Source organism: Nasonia vitripennis, chromosome 5 (assembly GCF_009193385.2).
Source record: "Nasonia vitripennis strain AsymCx chromosome 5, Nvit_psr_1.1, whole genome shotgun sequence".
NCBI lineage: Eukaryota > Metazoa > Arthropoda > Insecta > Hymenoptera > Pteromalidae > Nasonia > Nasonia vitripennis.
The window spans coordinates 20,056,632-20,076,374 of NC_045761.1; the positions used below are offsets into that span (position 1 = coordinate 20,056,632).

At 40.4% G+C, this 19,743-nt stretch overlaps 1 protein-coding gene and 1 pseudogene across 1 annotated transcript in view; both read left to right on the plus strand.

Moving 5' to 3' along the window:
- Window positions 1-15,970, plus strand: part of LOC100120165 — a 129,335-nt gene extending 113,365 nt beyond the window's left edge. Inside the window, exons 5-7 of the mRNA XM_001603781.6 lie at window positions 665-855; window positions 8,669-9,078; window positions 11,275-15,970. Coding sequence (XP_001603831.2) covers window positions 665-855; window positions 8,669-9,078; window positions 11,275-11,495 — 822 coding nt within the window. The 3' untranslated portion in view covers window positions 11,496-15,970. The remainder of the gene's footprint in view (window positions 1-664; window positions 856-8,668; window positions 9,079-11,274) is intronic.
- Window positions 15,971-16,240: 270 nt separating this feature from the next.
- Window positions 16,241-19,708, plus strand: LOC100120140 (annotated as a pseudogene).
- Window positions 19,709-19,743: the final 35 nt, after the last annotated feature.

Sequence of the window (19,743 nt, forward strand, 5' to 3'; positions counted from 1 at the left end):
AGTCACCGGGGAATTGGATTAGCAGCGTCGACGGAATCACGAATTCGTTTCAATTTTTCTTAGCCAGTACGCGTGGGCACATATAAATGTGCTACGAGCTTCCCGAGAAGCGACAAACTACCTACAAACTGCCCCGTGTGTAAGACGTGCCGGGGTGACATTCCTTTTTTTCAAGACGTCGGACAACGAAAGTTACGGTTATTATTTCCTTATTTGTATGGATGGACTTTCTTTTCTTCTTCTTCTGCATGCTTTGCGCATGTGTGGGAAATAAACGAAGGGAATATTGTGTCCGACTCACATATCTCGGATGAAATATATTTTGAGGATAAAAGCGTAAAAGCTTTTAAAAGCGTGTCGAAGAGCCGCAGATGTGCGCAATTTGACCATATGGAAAAAGTAGCTTTTCGAATTTTCCGATTAGCGTTGATTACGCTTTACAAAATAGTATGCACATATTCACAAATAAATTGTTAATTTATCCTTGGGTTAAAAAAAAACACGAGAAGCCAAAGCCACCGCGAGCTACATGTAATTTTAGCCATAAGTTTAACCATCGATCGCAGCAGCTTTGCTTTCCAGTTGCTATACCTATGTATAGACAGCAGCGGAAGGGCAGAAGCAGAGGATAGAAATAAAATCAGTGTTTGCTTCCTTTTTCCAGCTGCGGGAGTACACCCTGACGGAGACGTACCACGACGACGACGTGGAAATGGAATTCGTCAGCAGCGAGAATCTACTGTCGAACGGCGTAGCTGGCTACCCGGCGCCGACCCCCCGAGGAATCGATCCGAACCGAGACCTGAGCGAGGCCATAGCCGAGGAGCGCAGAGAGATGGATACCCAGAGATACAGGTAATCCCACCTTCTGCTTCTTCCTCTTCTTCTACTTCTCCTCTTCATACTGTCCTTCGTATCTCTCGCTGTTCATCCCTTGTTCCCTGCCTCTGCATGTAGCCATTTTTCGCCTGCTGCTCTCTGTTTCGTCTGTACCGATACTGCTTCTATACTGCTTCTTCGCCCCCCCCAGGATCTCGGGACTCGATAAGGCTATGGCCTCGGAGATCCATGTCGGGGAGTAAGAGAGACGGCGGCACGGTCTCTCTTTCGAAAACGCCAAAAAGAAATAACAAGAACGTCAAACTGCTTTATCGGCGAAATGCGCGCGCGCAACTGCCTCTGTTTACTTCGCTTGTGATGTTGTATACCTCAATGCGCTTTCTAGTGGTGTGTGTGTTTGTGGAATTGTACTTTTTATTTTTTAAAACTATGAGTGAGGTTGCGAAACATAGAAACAGTGTTTTCAGTAAGCTCAATAAAATAAAAATGCACCGCAAAGCTAATCGATACACTGTACTAATACAACAGATTGAAGCTTTTCCACGTATTAAAGTACAGTAACTCCGCATCAGAGCACTGGGAAATGTATTTATGAGCGAGACCTTTGAAAAAGCACCTCTTTTACGTTCAATCATAAAACTCCCGGCTCGCACATTTCGACAAAGCACTGAGTGTTATAAAAGACCACGCCAATGCGATGTATCCTCCCCCAGTCAGGTACAAAACCATGATAAAGCTTTTCTCGTCTGAGAATCCCTCGCTGCGAACGTAAAGGTCCTGGGAGCTGTAATGTCCATAAAAAGGGATTAATCCGGTGTAATGGAAAAAATTCATTAACGAAATGAGATGGTAGCCAGCCAGCAGGACTTCAGTGCCAAAAAGTAAACGCGAGAGTCACGCTCGGAGGGGATAAACGAGCTTCCGACCGTTTCGTCACGCATCTTTGCCTCCACATTGTGAGTGGACCATACCACTGGGCGTAAATGTTCTGAAGCGTATTGTCGACGGGAGCAAGCCTGCGCTAACTGTCTTTGACCATTGCGCGATTTTCATACTTTTAAATCGGATGAGATGGCCTTTCGGCATAACTGCGTGTATTGATTATTTTACGTGATTCAAATTCATAATTTATCTTAAATAACGCTTTCAAAGCCAGGACATTCTTCGAAGATGTTCATGATTATCGATTCTTTAAAAGCTCTTATGCAACGTAGTGAGCAAACTTTTCATATATTGCTTCCAGGGACTGCGCGTATAGATTCTCGTAAGATATTGCTATCTTACGTAAATCCCGTGTAAACTCTTGCCAATATTTTGCAGCTTATACCGGACTTTTAAATTCTTTTTAAAAATATAACAATAGACAGAACAATAATAATACAAATTTAAGTCGGTTCAATTTAATTTGGAATGTGGCACATAGTACCGGAACCCAAACACGCAAGTAGTTTATTCTGTCCAAACCTGAAAGCTCCCGGGTGACGATGGGTCCACAGGGCTGTATATACACCGCTTCGGAATTACGCGCGAGGCGCTGACGTTTCAACGAGTAAACGGCGTGGAAAAGCTCGCTCGAGCGTACTACGCACGAAGAGGTGTCGAAAAAGCCGTAAGATGATGTGCGTGGATCCCCTTTTACTCCTGAGCCTCTCTTCCTTTCCATTGATGACGCGACCTGCCGTTTGCCAAACTTCTTCGGCATTTCCTCGCCCATAAACACACACCAGCCTCTGGCAATTTTCTCCTCTTTTTTTTCATTTTCCTGCTCTCGCGTTCGTTTCATTTTTACAGCTCTTCTCTCCGGAGAGCGACTACGCGATCCTTTTTTTAAAAAGGACTTACACACCCCATTTTCTCGACCTCATTCTCGTCACCCGACGGAAGATCTCTTGCTCGTTTGGCGTTTGTCGACACCGCACTGGAATCCTTACGAATGAAGCGATGAACTAGAAAATGGAGAATAAAATAACTTTTTTGCGGATTAGTTCGTTACGATTCCCTCGTTACTTTTTAGTATCTCGCTATTGTTCATATGGTGGAAGACTTTGATTAGGTTCTTCCTGGTTTTGCTGGCAGTGATTATCTGATGGGCTTGGTATTTTTGGTGTAGCAGTATCGCACATTTTTATACAATCCAGTAAACACTGACGTAGAGCTACGGGTTATCAAAAAATTTGAAATTCCTGGACATCGTATTCTACAGTATTGAAAAAACTCGATATCAGTGCATATGTGGGTCAACTCTTCAAGGCATAAACTATTTTCCAAGTAATTGGCATTGAAACACCGCTAACGAAATGTACACCTCACCTTCGTCTGAAAAGTGAAGCTTCAACAACTCAATCCTACTAACAACTCCAAAACTACTCTCCACACAATATCCTCCGAGCTACTCCTCACCAAGCCAGCCAAGAGAGAGTGGCCACCGGATTGAATCTGCTCGGGTCTCGGAGAATCTCGAGATCCGGAGGAGACAATTTTTCCGAGAGTACACGGCATCGCACTCCTTGACGCCTGTTTCGCTCTCTAAGAAGCCGCGCCGAGATCGAGTAGAATCCAGGTCAATCGGCTAGCGCACACACACGTCGCGTCGGGCACATAAAGCCACCTTCACCCGATAAGTCGCTATCGCTGTCCTCCTTGTATTCTTCTTCTTCTTCTTCTGCTTCTGCTTCTTCTTGCACTTAAGGAACGGCTCATTTCCGCACTTGCAGCGTCAGGGGGAGATCCAAGAGAAGAAAAGCTCTCTTTCTGTTTCTCTATATCTCAGTGTGTATAGTGCATGTGACTTGCTCGCTCAGCTTTCTCTCCGTCTCTCCCTCTTTCACAGCCATATCGCGATGATATCCGGACCGGGCGAGCCGTACGTTCAGCCCCGATATGACCTATCGCTGCACCCCCTGCTTCTCTCGCCAAATGGACGGATATACACCAGCAGTGTGTTGTGTGTCCCTCCTATTCTCTGTCTCTGTAAAGTCCAGCCTTTATGTCTCAGATACTGCGTATGTAGCCATGCTGGTCGATTGTGCTTGCTTTGCGAAGAGAATTAATTAACGTAGGATTCGAATGCGTCAGAGGTACGGAAGACTTGATTTGTTATTTTCTCTTCCGCTATTCCAATCTTGACTCAGCGAATCATTACTGTAATTTCGATCTGGATGCAGGTCTCACTTACCGTTCAATCGATTTTAGCGCTCCTGCTGCTGCTGCTTCACTATGCTGTGTTGTGTTTCTGGAACGTACAAACGCCTGCATTTATTGTAACTGCTAACTGCTAACTGATTTCTTGGTTTCCAACCGACAGACTGCGATTGCCTTCCTTTATTCCTCCCTTCGATCGATACAATACACACACAACAGCTTTCCATGGGCGATGGCTTTGCCAATAATGGTACCTATACGCGCAGTTTTTAGCTTCACAGAGACGATAAAGCCGTTTCGAAAAATTTTCTCTTCGATATACCAGTCACTTCAAAAACGAAATTTACGAGATACTCTTAATATGGAAAAGCTATCGGATCTGTTGCGTGAACTAAACGACCGTGTCATTTAATTTTTAACTCGATTCGCTCGAACAATTGAAACGGAATTGCTTTTTTTTCATGCAGCATGTAATACGTATGCAGTGCATAACAGTAACCGCAAAAGCCAGCGTTTCCCGCGCATATGCTCTCTCTAAGAGTAGTAGAAACTATCTCAGCCGACTTTTTGCGGTCGTAACTTGCACAGCCCCGTGACGCGTTCAAACGGGTTAATTGCTCGGCTTCTTGCGCAGAGTCTGTAATTGCGTAATTTTAGTTCGCAATACGATGAGTCGGCGCCGCAATGATTTCATTGTCGAAGATACACGTGGCTTTCTAGAAATTTTTTGTGAATACATGCTTGCTATATTGGATTAATTTAATCAAGATTGTCCATTTCATCGAAGAAATGTTCAATAATGAAAAAAAAATCCAACTTTCATCAACGTGCCGATAACAACTTGTTAATACTTGCACGAGAGTATTCTCGCGCAGTTTGTGAGGAAGGATGAATAATTTGAACACAAATAGAAAAATAAAACTATATTCAATATAAAAAAATTGCGAAGCGCACTGCTCGGAGTTCAGCTCTCGACTGACTCCCCCGCAGCCGCTCTCCTAGACGATCGACGCTCGACACCACCGCTAGCCGCCGATCGTTTACAAAAACTGGGAATTCCCCAAAATTCCCCTCTCCACACTTATACATACAAAACTGTAAAACACAGCACTCATTGTCTAAGCTGTCCCCGCCGCCCACGTTAATCCGACCCGCCATAAACCCCGAGCCCAACATCCGCGCCGCACAGCTCGGCTCAACAGCGCGGGCCCACACTCGAGCCGATGCTATGCTTTCCAGATGCGCGTACTCGAGATTCGGATTCGAGCCTACGTACTTTTCCTACAAAGAAAAGCCATAACTCGAACCCGAAAACAGCGCGGCCTCATGTGCGCGGCACAATTCGTCCGTTGTCCTTCACACTTTCTGCAGCCGAAAAAATACACATAAATCGCGCGCTTGCTGTTCCCACATTTGTCCAGACCGAAATCTGTGACGTAGGAAAAACTCCACATATTGTCTCACAAGGAGAAAACCTACGCCGAGAACAGCAATTACACAATATATTATAATATATTATAATATAATACGCGAACACTATCAACCAAATATTACCCGCGACATCTAAAATGCTTCCTTCGTAAGTTAGCTGTCCCCGAAATACAAGCGAGCCGCTACTACAAGGCAGGCTACCCTTCCAGACGACGCATCTCCCTAGGGCAAACTGGCCACAGCGAAATGCTCCCAAGTTTTCGTCTGTTCCGGGCCTCACCAATTAATCAGCCGTAACCGGCCGGGGGTGAGGGAAGCGGCCCCGATCGATCCCATTTGATCGTCGTGCACGCAGCCTACGCTGCCGGTTTCCATAACCGTAGCGCTGAGATGCTCGCCTATAGAAGTTTGTATTTCAGCAAGCTTACGTCGGTAACACAACTCTTGAAAATGTTTTCCAAATTCGCTTTTATTAAAAAAAAAAAAAGGCTGGACTCCCTAGCTCCGAAAAATGCTTGCAGCAGTACAGCAACGTCGTAGTTTCCGAATTCAATGTTGTTTTCGTGCTTTATTATTCACGGTTTCATTCCGATTTCGATGTATATTCCTCGGACGTCAGTGCAGTGGGCTGGTGGTGGCTCGAAGCACGGCAGAACAAGCGTACGTCCAACCGCACAGCCCGCCACACGAACAAAACACCTGCGCGAATGCATTATGGCGGGGGCGACTGGAAAAGCTATGCATAAATTGTCGCGGTTTACAAGTATATCCTGTGATTGCCTGCATTTTCCACGAACTTGCCGGGAGGGAGAGCCCATAGCTCTTCTCGAACTCTCCATTCATCGAACCTCTATATGCACACTTTTTTGGAGGTGGAAAAACGTGCTCTTAAATTCCGTTTGACACCGTATTTTATTGAATTCGCTGCGTATAATATAATATAATCTAAATACAAGTTGATAATGGTTTGACATAGTGGCGTAGCGAAATGAAACTATTTTTGGAGTAAAATCAACTGTGTGATTCGCCACGAAATATTCGGACGAGAACAAGGCAGCATAATTGTACATCCTCTCAAATTATTCAAAGCGCTAGTCTCGGTGATATTCACAATTAGATTTTCTCTGAACCGTTTGGAATCCATCAACATTCTAATCTATGAACGCATAGTTCAGGAAATAGCGATTTTATTGAGCAGCTGGTTTCCGATGGATAAAAATCGTATTCAATGCTTCGTCACCTGTAAAGTACGAAATTCACATTGTAATAATCCACATTAATATTATATAATGATGTGCAAATGAACTAAACACGGATATCGATTATTTTGAATCTAGTTTTCCTGGACATCATAACACAGCGTTCAATAATTACATAAGTTATTCCATACGCATGTCTGACTAATTTATTTCCATAATAATAAATACCTACGTCCAAGCGGAATACAACAAAGTAACCTTGCCATTCAAAACATACCCGTATACGTTTGCAAAATTGAAACCCCGCAAGCGAACGCGTTGATGCGCGTCGCCAACAGGGCGAAACTCTTCTAATGTATGCGTAATTTGTCCATTGAGATAGTCCAAGCGTAATGAAATCCAACTGAATTGCGGTTGACCGCAAGCAAAATCGGACAGCCGTCGCTTCGCCCGATTTAGCCTGACTCGATTATTTATTCCGTTGCAGCATCGTCACAACTTTTAACGCAATTTCTCTCGATTGCAAAAGCCATTCGTGTTCAACATCAGTTGCGCGTTTATTTGGAATCAGATAAACACCGATGACAAAAGAAAAAAAAACACGTAAGAAAGTCAACGTACACGTGCAATTTTTACGGCCGATAGAAAAAAGCTCGAGACTTGATTTCCGCGTGAAATAGCGGAAGGGCTTTAGCAGCAAAATGTCCACTGTATACACACATGCATGTAACGCGGGGGACACATCACGACTGCAGTAAACGCCACGGAATCGGGGATCTAAAATTCCGGCGAAGCTTCCGATAAATAAAGCTCGTGTTTACGCAGCTGCTTCTTCCGCTTTTTCTCGTATTCCCGTCGCCGCGCGGCGGCCGGTTATATAACGTCATGAAAATCGTAAATCAGGCCTCGAAATTGTTTTCCCAGGAGCGAGCGACTGGCCGTTGCTGCGGCGTGCCTTAACGCTCGGAAAATCGAGTTGCTGGCGCCGCCTCTGCTTTGCTGAGTAATACATGAAGTTTCGAGCTACGTGCCCCGGTGATGTTTATGTGAATTTTTTTGGAGCCGATGCGGTAGTTAGGTGTTTCTGAACTGCTGGAGGAAGTTTATGGTTCGAGAAGTCTGCTTTGTTTAACCGAAAAACTGTAATTCTTGACATTATAATAAGTTTGATAATTTGAAGATGATCAGTATTGACAATGTGCCTGGAAAATAAGTAGAAACGAGCAAAACTAGTCAGACGTGGTTGATCAGAAATTAAACATTGACGAGAAAATAAGCTCACCCTAATATCGATAATAATCTTACTTTTCATCAAGCAACATATTTCCCTGCTAATTCCAGCCGGTGGCCTATTACACATTTCAGAATGAACGACAACGGCGAGGATAATAATAACATCACGCGCGTACGTCGCTCGATGAAAAGAACAATACAGCCTCGCTAACGGGACGGCGCGCATAAACTCCCAGCAGTTCGTATCGATCGCGCAAATAGTGGATAAATTATAATATCCTCATTGTTATGCGCAGCCAGCATAAATATCGACTTATTATGCGTTAGTAAATTTAGCAGGTCCGTATTAACCGATTATAATTTGAATATTTCCCCTGAAATTCCGGTTGGCGAGAGAGGAGCGCAAGGTATCCAAATTGATAAACTACCTGAAAATCGTAATTATGAACAGTGGTATATGATAAAAGTGGCTATGAAATTTTTTGTAAAAAAAGGCACTCTCGTACGTAAGCTCGCGTACCTGTACGCAGAATAATTCTTTTCGCGCAACGCGGTAAATACGAATTATGCTTGTAGCTCTTAAATTCCCGACCCTAATTATCCCTTTTTAGCTTAACCAGTATTAAGTACCCGAGGGTCGTTCGTGTAACGTCTCGCTTTTTAATTTACGCTTATGCACTTTCTATGTATCACATCGTCGCGTGTTTACTCGTCACATTCTTTAGATGAATTCAACATCGTATGAAACAAGTATTTATTAACATGAATTTTTTATTCTTTTAAGACGAATCGCATAATTAATTCAATCCAAAAACTTGAAACAGGTACTGGACGCCCAACAACGGCCGCGAACAGCAGCAACAGCAGCAGCTCACAGGACAGGCCAGTAAGGCCGCGATAATCGACAGCATCGCCTCGTCCTACGCGAACATCCAACGCGGCCGAGTAGCAGCGACACCTTCGACAACGACGACGACAACGACGACGAGGACGACAACCAGCGCACCTGAGCCTAAGCAGTCCTGGCAATACTACCAGGCGGCGAGGACAAGTGCACAGGCGCAAAAGGCCCACATTTACGAGGATATCCAAAGAAAGATCGTCAACGCCACCGGCGGTAACGGCAAAGTCATAGCCGCCTGGAGGAATGTGACGAGCAACTCGATCGACCACCAGCGCAGGTATCGGAACAAGCACCAGAGGATGTACGGCAAGGGAAAGCGACCAAGGACTCGTGAGTATTGCACTGTGTATATTTTGCTTTAACGATTCCTGTATATTTATTATAGCATGTTATACCAGAATTCAAGGTATTGATGAAAGTTTGTACAAAATTATTTTTAGATTGAAAATCAAGAGATAAAACAGTTGCAATAATATTACGTTTGGTGTACGTACGATGTTGTGATAACCAAATGAAGAAAAACACAGTCCGCAACAACACGAGTATTTCCGAGAAATATTACTCAAATTTCAAAATACTATTCCGTAATAGAGAAAGCCTCTCGGGTTGTAGATTCTCTCTCCGGCCGCGTGTAAAAGCAAAAGCGTGTTTTCTCTGCTTTTGTTCATAGGCAGCAGACCCACCGGCATTGATTAAATTGAGAATTATAATACTGCAATACAAGCGGCGTATAAACCAAATTATTAGAAAGTATTCTCGTGCCGAACCGGAATAGAATAAATTTATTTTCTGAAAACACACGACGTAGAGAATTCCCATTTATTATAAAAAATCGAAAGACGGCGCGTGATCCGGTATCTCGTGGTAATGCGAAAATGTATATTCCGCGGAGCTCGTGAAAAAGCCTGTGAATATAAAATTTCAATTACGATTCTCGAGTCACCCTACACCATAGCTGCTTCTCTCTCTCTCTTTGACGTTACAACGAAGATCTCGTCTTCTGAGCAGCATCAACGGCACTCGACACTATACACTGTATCTTTGACAGTAAACTCCTAAAAACGCGGAAAAGAAGCAGTGCAACGCAATCTCGTTGAGAAAGAAACATTCCATCATATATCCTTCCATTCAATCGCTCGGCGAATACGATACTCTGCACATCGTTTTTTGCTTCGGAGAGCGAAGCAACGAAGTGCACATATACTCGTGCGTAACATATCCGTATACAAAACACCGGCCAACTGAAAACTAGTGTTGACGTGGACCCACTGTGCGCACGATCGCTTTCAAGCACTTTTTTCCAGTTTCACCGATGGATTTCCAGCGTTTATTTTCTTTTTTTTTGTTTTGTTTCTACTCTGCGTCTGCTCTTTCAACTTTCGCCATCGCTAATTGACCTCGGCAAAATAGTAGAAAAAATAAGCGACGTTATACGCACTGATTCGTTTACGCGCTTGAAGTACAGGCTCCCTCGCATTTTTTTTTTTTTTTTTTTTTTTTTTTATTATTTATAGAACTTGGGAAGAGAGAGCGAGCTCCCCCGTTCAATAGTCATGTTTCGCGCATGAGGAATCAAAGCGACCGTATACCTCTTGCTGTGAACCCCTAACTTTTTCCCTCACCCTCTCTTTCTCGCTACTCCTTTATCTTTGTCTATTGTACTGAGCTCGCGTTCCTTTGCTCTGTCGGAGCAGCTGTTCGGCTCAAAAGATCCAAGGCTCGCGTCTCACTTCTTAAAAGCCATCAAAATACTCGATATTGAAACGTAAATCAGACTACAATGGCTTTTTCCTCTCTCCTGTCAAGTCGACAAGTGCAGAACTCGCTGATAATGGATTTTCCACAATCGACTATATTTTAATATATATTCTAATTTGCTCTCTCGCATCGACACATCCCGCTCATTCTTCAAGTTTTTGCGTGTCAGCTTTCGTCCCGCATGGGACCGGCAAATTAGATCGCGGTTATATTCGCGAAAGGAGAGGAGAAAGAGAAAGTGAGTAGTGTAGGAGGAAGGGGCGTGATTCCGATCGCAGACGAGACGGGATAAAAGATCCGCCGAAGAAGATGGGCTGTCCGCTATTCCTCTGGGGGATATCTATGGTCGAGAGCCGGTGCGGCTTAATTTATTTGCGATGCCCGAGCGCACCGAACTTTCGAGGGTTTATGGTGCGTTGTTGAGAGTTAACTCGGTGGAGTAGTATATGTATCATTGTATTTATTGTACCTGAGCTGCGATAAAGTTCGGGGTTATCAGTAAAATGGGAAGAGTTAATTTGTATTTAGCTGTGACAAAGCATCAGTTTGTACGACCGATACAAAAACGCAAGCCTATTTCATCTCATGAATGAATGCATTTTGATTATCAAAAAAAAAGATCTAAAAACTTTACTTAGTTTTACTTTGTAAAATCAAGAGCAATACAAACTTAAACGAAAGTTTGAATAAATTAAAAGTAGCTTTCAAGCATCAGTTCTCTTCTTCCCCTGCAAAACAATAAACTGATTCACGCACGTGTGATTTCAGGACTGCCGAGGGACTGCGAGGTCGGCGAATGGGGCGCCTGGAGCGCGTGCAGCCGTAGCTGTGGAGTCGGCGAGACGCAGAGGACGCGACGGATGGTGGTAAAGCCGCGCCGAGGTGGCAAAGCATGTCCGCCCCTGAAGGAGACCAAGTGGTGCGGCAGCATCAGTCCGTGTCCTGAAAGCAGCGCCAAATTCGACACCTCGGCTTCTTATCACTGGTAGTCGAGATAGACGAGGCCAAAGGCCGACGAGCACGCGTTAGCGTCTTCCAAACCAGAAGGTATCTGAGATGACGACGACGATGATGATAATGACCTCTCGATCTAATGGGGAGAGACTGTGGAACACGACGATATTGTACGTGTATCAGCCAAAGGCACACGACGACTACACTGCCGCTACTGTATTTCGCGCTGCGATTTTTCACGAGAACGTATACGGGAACAGCCCGGAATTTCACGACTAAATTATTTTTCCGTCGAAAATCGAGTATCGTTCTCCCTCGAGCTTCCATGAATATGCATCGGGAAATTTTATTTCGAATTTTATTCCACCTGTACGCGTGCACGCGTACGCGCTTGTAAATGTGAAACGAGATCGATGAAAAATTTAATCTATTTGCATTGTATTACTTTTTTTTAAAGCGATATACTTGTTATTTATTCGACGGAAAACTCGACCGAATGCATTGCGTCGTATCCAGATGTGTACACTCTGAATCTGTCAAATAGCATCGGAAAAGGCACAAATATTTACTGCCTGAGCTTTCGTAGAAAGGGTCTCGGCGAGAAGTACACAGCGGCCCTTTTTCTGCGCGAGAGGGAGGAAAAGTATATGTATATAGGAGACGGAGGAGCGACTAGTCATAGAGTGCGATTCGGGGCTTGAGAATGAAGAGGAGATAAGCAGCTTTCGTTCGAATTGAAATGGATCTCTCGTGTCTTCCTTTTTCCTTCTCGTATATTTTTAACGTTTAGTGCCATCGCCGTTTACTTCGACTCTCGCGCGTATATTCTCTTCGAAAGACTGACGTTCGTTTACTTTTGACATTGTATATACTTTACCTTGTACAATAACAAATTTTAGGATGTAAATAAAGGAAGAAAAAAATGACGTACTGGACGACGTATTTATTTCTAACGTATTAAAAGATTCTTATTAAAAGCGCCAATCGCAAGCACAAAATCATAAAATCCATTTCAAAACAGACGCGAGAGCTGCCCATCTCTCGTTCGCAAGTCGACGAAGCTCACCGGAGTAGAATCACGAGCTTCGGAACGCGCGTGTCCCTTCGCGACGCAATTATCGAACCTTGTCACGTTCTGGAGATCCATCGGAGCATTGACGATACGTCAGACCGAAGAAGAGACGTTCATTTTGCGAGGTATCGACTGATATGGCGCGTGAAAGAAAATAAAACAAACTTCACTGGCTGACGGAAACGCGACTGTTTCTACTTAAGGCGAGGCGAACGAAACGTGATGATAAATTGATCGAGACTAGATGATTTTGTACTTTGGGCTCGAGAGTAAAATTTATTTCTTCTCTGCAAGCCGCGTTCACAATGTGTTGACGTATTTTCGAGAGGCTAACTTTTTACACGCGACTCGCGATGACATTGCATTTATTTGTAAAATGATGCGTTGAAAAATATTGATAAAACGAAACATCTAGAATTTTCTATACCGTTAGAAAAAAAAATGTTGACATATCACTGTAGCTGAATTTGATTGTCAATTTTTGACGTGCATTTCACCGATGTATTTGCCGTCACAACAAAGTACACAAAAAAACTGCCGTATATAATTGAAAATTTCGAGACTCTTTGACATATCAAAGTTGATTCTATAAATAAAATTCCAACATTCCTGGAATAATACTTTGAAAAAAAATCGCACACCCAGATATTCAATACTCGGACCAATGTGAAAGCGACCTGAACAATCGTTCGTCCTTTTTTTTCTTTTCCTCTCTGGCTCGGAATCTATTCGATCTGGCGATTCATCGGCGCGCTTTTCGCCTCCTCGGTTAGCTCGCTCCCCGTCTCCTCGTTCGTATCACGTGCGCGCACCCAGGGGAGTGAATGCGCGGCAAACGAAGGGCTTTTTGCACCACTCGTTTTGCATACACACCGCAGCTCCCGCTCATACCCGCGCGTATACGGTGCTGCGAACTTTTTTTCCCGTCGTCTTTTTTTTCAACGGAGAGACCGACTATATACTGCTCTCGGATGCGCGTGCTCTCTTTCTCTCTCGATGTCACAAAAAATTTCCTCTCGCCTTTGCTACAATGATCACGTTCCATCGCGCGTCCGAAATTTTTAGCGACATCGTCGGGCGTGATTAAGGTCGGACTTTTCAATCCTGTTGTTCGACGTTGCGCGCCAGGATTTATTATATACTTTTGGCGAGAGAAGTTCGAGCGTTACGCTTGTCTAGAATATAATAGTATAATGCGAAAATCGGTTTATATACTTGTAAATTAATCATGCCGTGCTTCGGCTCTTTAATTCTATCGGAGAGTTTGGTATTGCTTGCGAGCGTTTTATCGAAATGAGCTTTCTAGGTATAACGCTCGAATGGACATAAAATTTGATATCTCATATTTTGCATAATTTTTACAAAATTGCGGAAATGCCTGTACGCAAGAACTCAAATCAACTTTAATGATAATCTAATGAACGTCATATATAAAATATACAATATCATATATAAGTATTACATGTATGGACGGGAATTTTGTTTTCGAGTTCGTGTGTATGTGTCTGCAAGACAATGTTACGTGCATTTTTCACATAAAAAAGTTCTGGGAAGGTATTTTTTGATTTTGAACTAATTATAAAAAGAAACTAAACAGCCTGCGTCTTACATAGCACTAAAGTTTATTTATTTTTATGCCAAGTAACCATTGTTATCGCATTATAATCTTTTTTTAAAAAGGGAGTTAGTTGCATGCCACTCCTTAAATTAATACAAGTACGTGTTCTGTTGGATCTACAACGTATTTTCTGAACGAAATGAACGCACTGTCAATTGCTAGTAACGTCGATTAACCATATATGTTCAATTGAGTATTGAAAAATATTTTTATTACACGCACCATGTTTTGAATTTAAAAATACAAATTTTAACATAGATAAAATAGTTTAAATAATGTTTAGTTATCGTTACCAAAGATCTACTTTTAAGTGTAAAAAAATTAATTGCTCATGAGTAGAATATTTTCAACCTCTATTCACATTGAATCTATATTAACTTATACATAAACTGTGCACAATTAAGTGTATTTGACAAAGCACAGATAATAAGTTTTAATGCAAATAAAAAAAATTAAATGTTACTTTTTAATTTTTTTTTCTAAATTTCGACAAAAACGGAAATGTAAAAACTTGTACATTTTTTACAAAAAAAAAAGAAATAAATTCTTTAAATGTTAGATCTTTAGTACTTCGAACGTCTCTCACGATAATAATGAGATCTATATGAATGAAGAACAACACTTCAGATCTTTATCCAACTTGACTTTTCGAACGATGATCGGCTTTGCATAGAGGCTAAAAAACGAGCCCCCGAGCATTTACAACTGGACAATCCAATTATAAGAGAATGTTTTTCGACGTGTAAACTTACGGTAAGCGTTGTTCTATGTAAGTGTAAAAGTTACAATCGTAAAGCGATTTAATGTCAATAAGAAACCCACGTCGTGTGCATGGCATTAAAAATCGATAAAGTGGATGAGAGGAAACAAACCTTTTTAGGAATCCAAGGTGTATTTCCTTCGCGAACTGCTTGGAAGTTTTTACAAAGACAAAATTACAAAAAAAAATGAATGAAAATCAATTAAACGGATGATATATATCAAGATACGTCTTAGCTGAGTGTATCATATTTAAGAAAATATTTTAACAATAAATGATAATTCATTCACTAATGCTTATCTGTCATTTCTTACTCGATGAACATCGTATAATCAACAGCTAAATAAAGAAAATAGAAAGGGCGCAGCGGCTTAGCTTCACTACCTTTGTTTATTTTCATTTAAAAAAAGAAAAAATATTTCTAAAAACTCTAAAAAAACTAATATTTTTTGAATTTAAAAAAAAAGAATAAAAAAATGTTTGACCCTGTACTGCACAAGCGTGTGAAGCTATTTGTAGGTACTTATTATAATGTCAACAAAATAGACTTGCGCTTTACAGTATTGGGTCAAAAAGAGAAGAACAAGCCGTTGAAACCTTGACAATGCTAGACATTAAGATTTTGTAAATTAGATGCTCGAATTAACAATCTATCAGCTTATTCTTTTGAACAAGAAATCAATGAACAAATAACAGTACATATATATCAAACCCGATTAAAGCGAACAAATGAACGTGAGAAGATGCTAAAACGAATGTTTAAAAAGTTACATATTTGGGGAATAATGTTGAGCATATAAAGGAAAAACCTTGACGTGTTGCCGTATTGACGTAATTGCGTTGTATTGTACGATAGAATATAGTCCTTTGACTGATAATGAACACAGAGAATAATGAAAAGAAAGGACTATAGACGGCAATGACTATGATGAAGCATGTACAAGAGACCGTGCATTTTAGCTTTTAAGATTTTAGCTAATAGGTATAGAAGTAAGCAGCAACGTGTAGTGGTGTATAACACATAAGTTTATATTACATAATAAAATCTGTCAAAAAAATTCTTTTTATTTTTACTATATTTCAATTCGCCCTTGAACTCTTTCGCCACCTTACCTCACTTTTTAGCTTAACTTTATGAATAACCGAATAATTTTGTATCCCAGTTATTATATAAAATAGTATTTTACATGTAATTTGAAAAAAACGCATTTCTACAAAAGACAATAGAATAATCGATAATGTAAGTTTCAGCTATTGATTAGTGGCAAAACTAGCCAATTGAACTCTGTATTCTTTGAAAGAAACACGTTCTAAATTAAAAACAGCAAAAATGCAATACTCGTTGTTATTAAAGTACCAAATAACTTGTGTTTTGGTACTGATGCTTTATCAGCAAAAATTGCATTGTTGCGCACATTGGATCAACCATATTTTAGAGAAAATAACTCAAGAAATTAATCCGCACCAGGTAACGGTATTCACCTCCAAAAGTAATAGTTATCCTGCGACTCAATGTGATGTTGTACACAGAAATATAGTACGCCGGTTTTCCACGATGTCCATCGATTCGACTACTAAAGTAGAATATTTGGGTGACAACAGATCGTAGAATATGCCGGTTCATAAAAATCCAAGAGAAGCAAGAGTGCTGTACGTTATCTTATACAAAATGTAAAAAATGGCAGCGTTGACGTGGAAATTTTGAAAGAATTATTTAGAAATTTTGTTAGTTTCGCACCAATACCGCAAAGACTAAAATGTTTAGTAATAATTTTCGGTTTTAACGGCACGTCGGCAAAATCCATGAGAAGCATTTATAGTGTACTGCAATTCGCTTGGGAAAAAATTTTTTGGATGTTACAATTTTAATAGTAGGCAAATACGATTCGCCAAAAAAAAATAGTTTACAATCCTTTTACGGATGCAATAAGTAACGGAATTTTCAACAATAAAAGTGAACTTTTTCCGCAGAAACTAAACGACATGAATAACTATTTAATTAAACTCCCTTTGTATACAAATGGTAACCCTTATAATAGTTACCATAAAAATAATAATAACAAAATCATAGCCGAAGGTTGTGATCTCGATTACATCGTAACGTTTTCCAAAATTGATAATCTCAACATAACTTACAAAGTATTTTATCCAGTTTCAGTAGACGATAAATATAAAATATATAGGGGACTACGAACTAATGAGATTAATACGATACATATAGGAATGATGGTTGGAACAATGCTGTAAGATATGCAAGTTCCAATGAGTATACATTGCAGAAACACCTACTGTGTTATTCTGACTCCAAATTTAATGTACTCTACAGTGGATGTATCGTCGAGTATGTATTTTTTGATACTAATTTTACCCGTTATCGTATTCGGCTATATAGTTCTTATAAAAGCGCTAAAACTTTCGAATAAATTCTGGAATGCTATCAATATATTTCAAAGTCTAATGGGGATCGCACACTTAAAGTACCAAAAACACTCGTGGAACGAATTGTTTTTTGGACTTTGCTTCTATTATCTTTCTCTTACACTTCGAATCTCATACCTAAATTAACCGGCGTTAAAGTTTCGACAGCTACGAAATCTTTCGATTCTTATGAGGAAATCTACGAGTCTAAATTACCAGTATTGATGACTATGGATATATTTAAAGCTTTTACTAAAGATGCAAACGAAACTTTTGAGAAATTGAAAGCTCAAAATAAAATAGTTTAAAATTATGGCGACTGTTTTGAAGAAAACATTGTGCAAAATAGACCTTCCATTTGTGTAGTTTATCTGTCGTATGGAAAACACGCGATAAGAAAGTCGCAAATGACAAACGGTGTTCCAATATTGAAAATGACGAAATTAATGCTGAATAACGATAACATAGGATTCCCTTTCGAACGGGGTTCACCTTACATAGAAAAATTTAATTTTTTATCTACGGAACATCGTTGAATTTCAGGTTGATTTTCCATTCTATTAATTTAGTTGGAAAGTATTCAGTATCGAAGATTAAAATACATCGGTTCGCATAATTTCAGTTGGCACGAAATGGGCAAGTACGACTTGCCAGTAACGATCGACTACATTCTCCAGAGAACCGGACACAAGAAGATTACGTACATCGGTCACAGTCAAGGAAGTACCGCATTTTCGGTGATGATGAGCGAAACCCCGAATACAACGACAAGATCACTATCATGTCTGCGTTCGCACCCGTTTCCTACTGTTCCCACATGACCAGTCCAGTTTTCAAAATTCTTTCGCTACTTATGCCTGCTCTCAACGTGAGAATATATTTTTTGTTGTAAATTGCTTGAATAGAATGAAACTGTTTCGCATATTAATCAACGAACGATGCTATTATTAAATCTACAGGTTGTTCTGGAACTTCTTGGTAAACATGAGTTTAAACCATCAGGTAAGTTCTTCAAGAAATTTGCAGGAGTCATGTGCAAGGAGAGTAGCATCACGACCGCAATTTGCTCTAATAGTCTTTTCCTGATATGTGGTTTCAGTGAAGAGTTAATGGACAAGGTAATTTATAATAATCACATACTTATGAATTTTAATTTTTTGTCTAAATTTTATCTTTTTGAAGAAATTACTCCTAGCCATATTGGCTCACGGTCCAGCTGGAGCAAGTACCAAGCAGATAGTTCACTTTACTCAATTAGTAAAGTCAGGTAATAATCCGAAGCCAAAACATTACTGTCTAATTCAACTCAAGCATATAGTAGTCTAAGATTAATGTCTACTCACAGGACTTTTTACGTCAATTCGATCACGGCTGGTGGGGTAATTTCAAGAAATACTTCAGCTTCTAACCCCCTTCGTACAAATTGAAAAATGTGAAAGTTCCCGTGACCCTGCATTATGCTGTTAACGACTGGCTTTCCGTCCCCATAGTATGTGCCGTATAACTTACAAGGAGAGAATCTAGTCATCGGAAAACGGAGTTTTCTGTGGTTTCGGAATTGCTTATCTGGTATCGAAAAAAAGGAGTCACTTGCATTTTGATTCGATGGGCCTTGAATCGCGAGATAAGTACAGTCAAATGAATTAAATACCTGGAAAAAATAGAGTCTACTCTATAAAGGATGCAACTTGGCTAACATGAATCCTATGGATAATTCCATATGAAGTGAACATGAAGATCAGGTAATGTCTTGTTGGTTTGGTTGATTTAAAAAGTCAAGCTTTTTTTCTTCAAGTCATCCAGCTAATTATAGATTTTATCGCATTATTTATCTCTAAAAATGGTATATAGAAATTATGTCAACGCATGATTATCTAAATTAGATACAATTTTTAATGTAAGCTGCATTTTTTTAGGCAAACAATCTTCTGACCTTGTAAACCACCCTTATCATCAGGAAATTTTCCGTACTTTAAGTCTGCAATTTCTGTTAACAAAGCCTCAAAGTCCTATTTTTATAACTATTTGCTCAAATTAGTGATAGATTTAGTAATTAAAGACCAATTGGATCAAAATACGAGTGGTTTCTATCGTTTTCTGGTATCAGGACGCCGAAGCTGCAGCAACATTAGTTTCCCAACGGCTAAATCCTGTCTTTGTTATAATTACACTTTTCCTTTGAAGGGATTACATTACCTAATTTTTTTTTATTTTTAAGGGCGTGGAGAAAATTCACTCAAAATTGTTAAATGCAATTGGAAAGTTCCGTGTTCCTCATGACAAATTCAATCACATGGACTTTGTATGGGGAAAAAACGTAAAAACTCTGGTCTACGACAAAGTACTGAAATTGTTGGCAAAATACCATCATGATTATTAAACGTTGAATCAGTATTGAATATAATCTAATTTAGT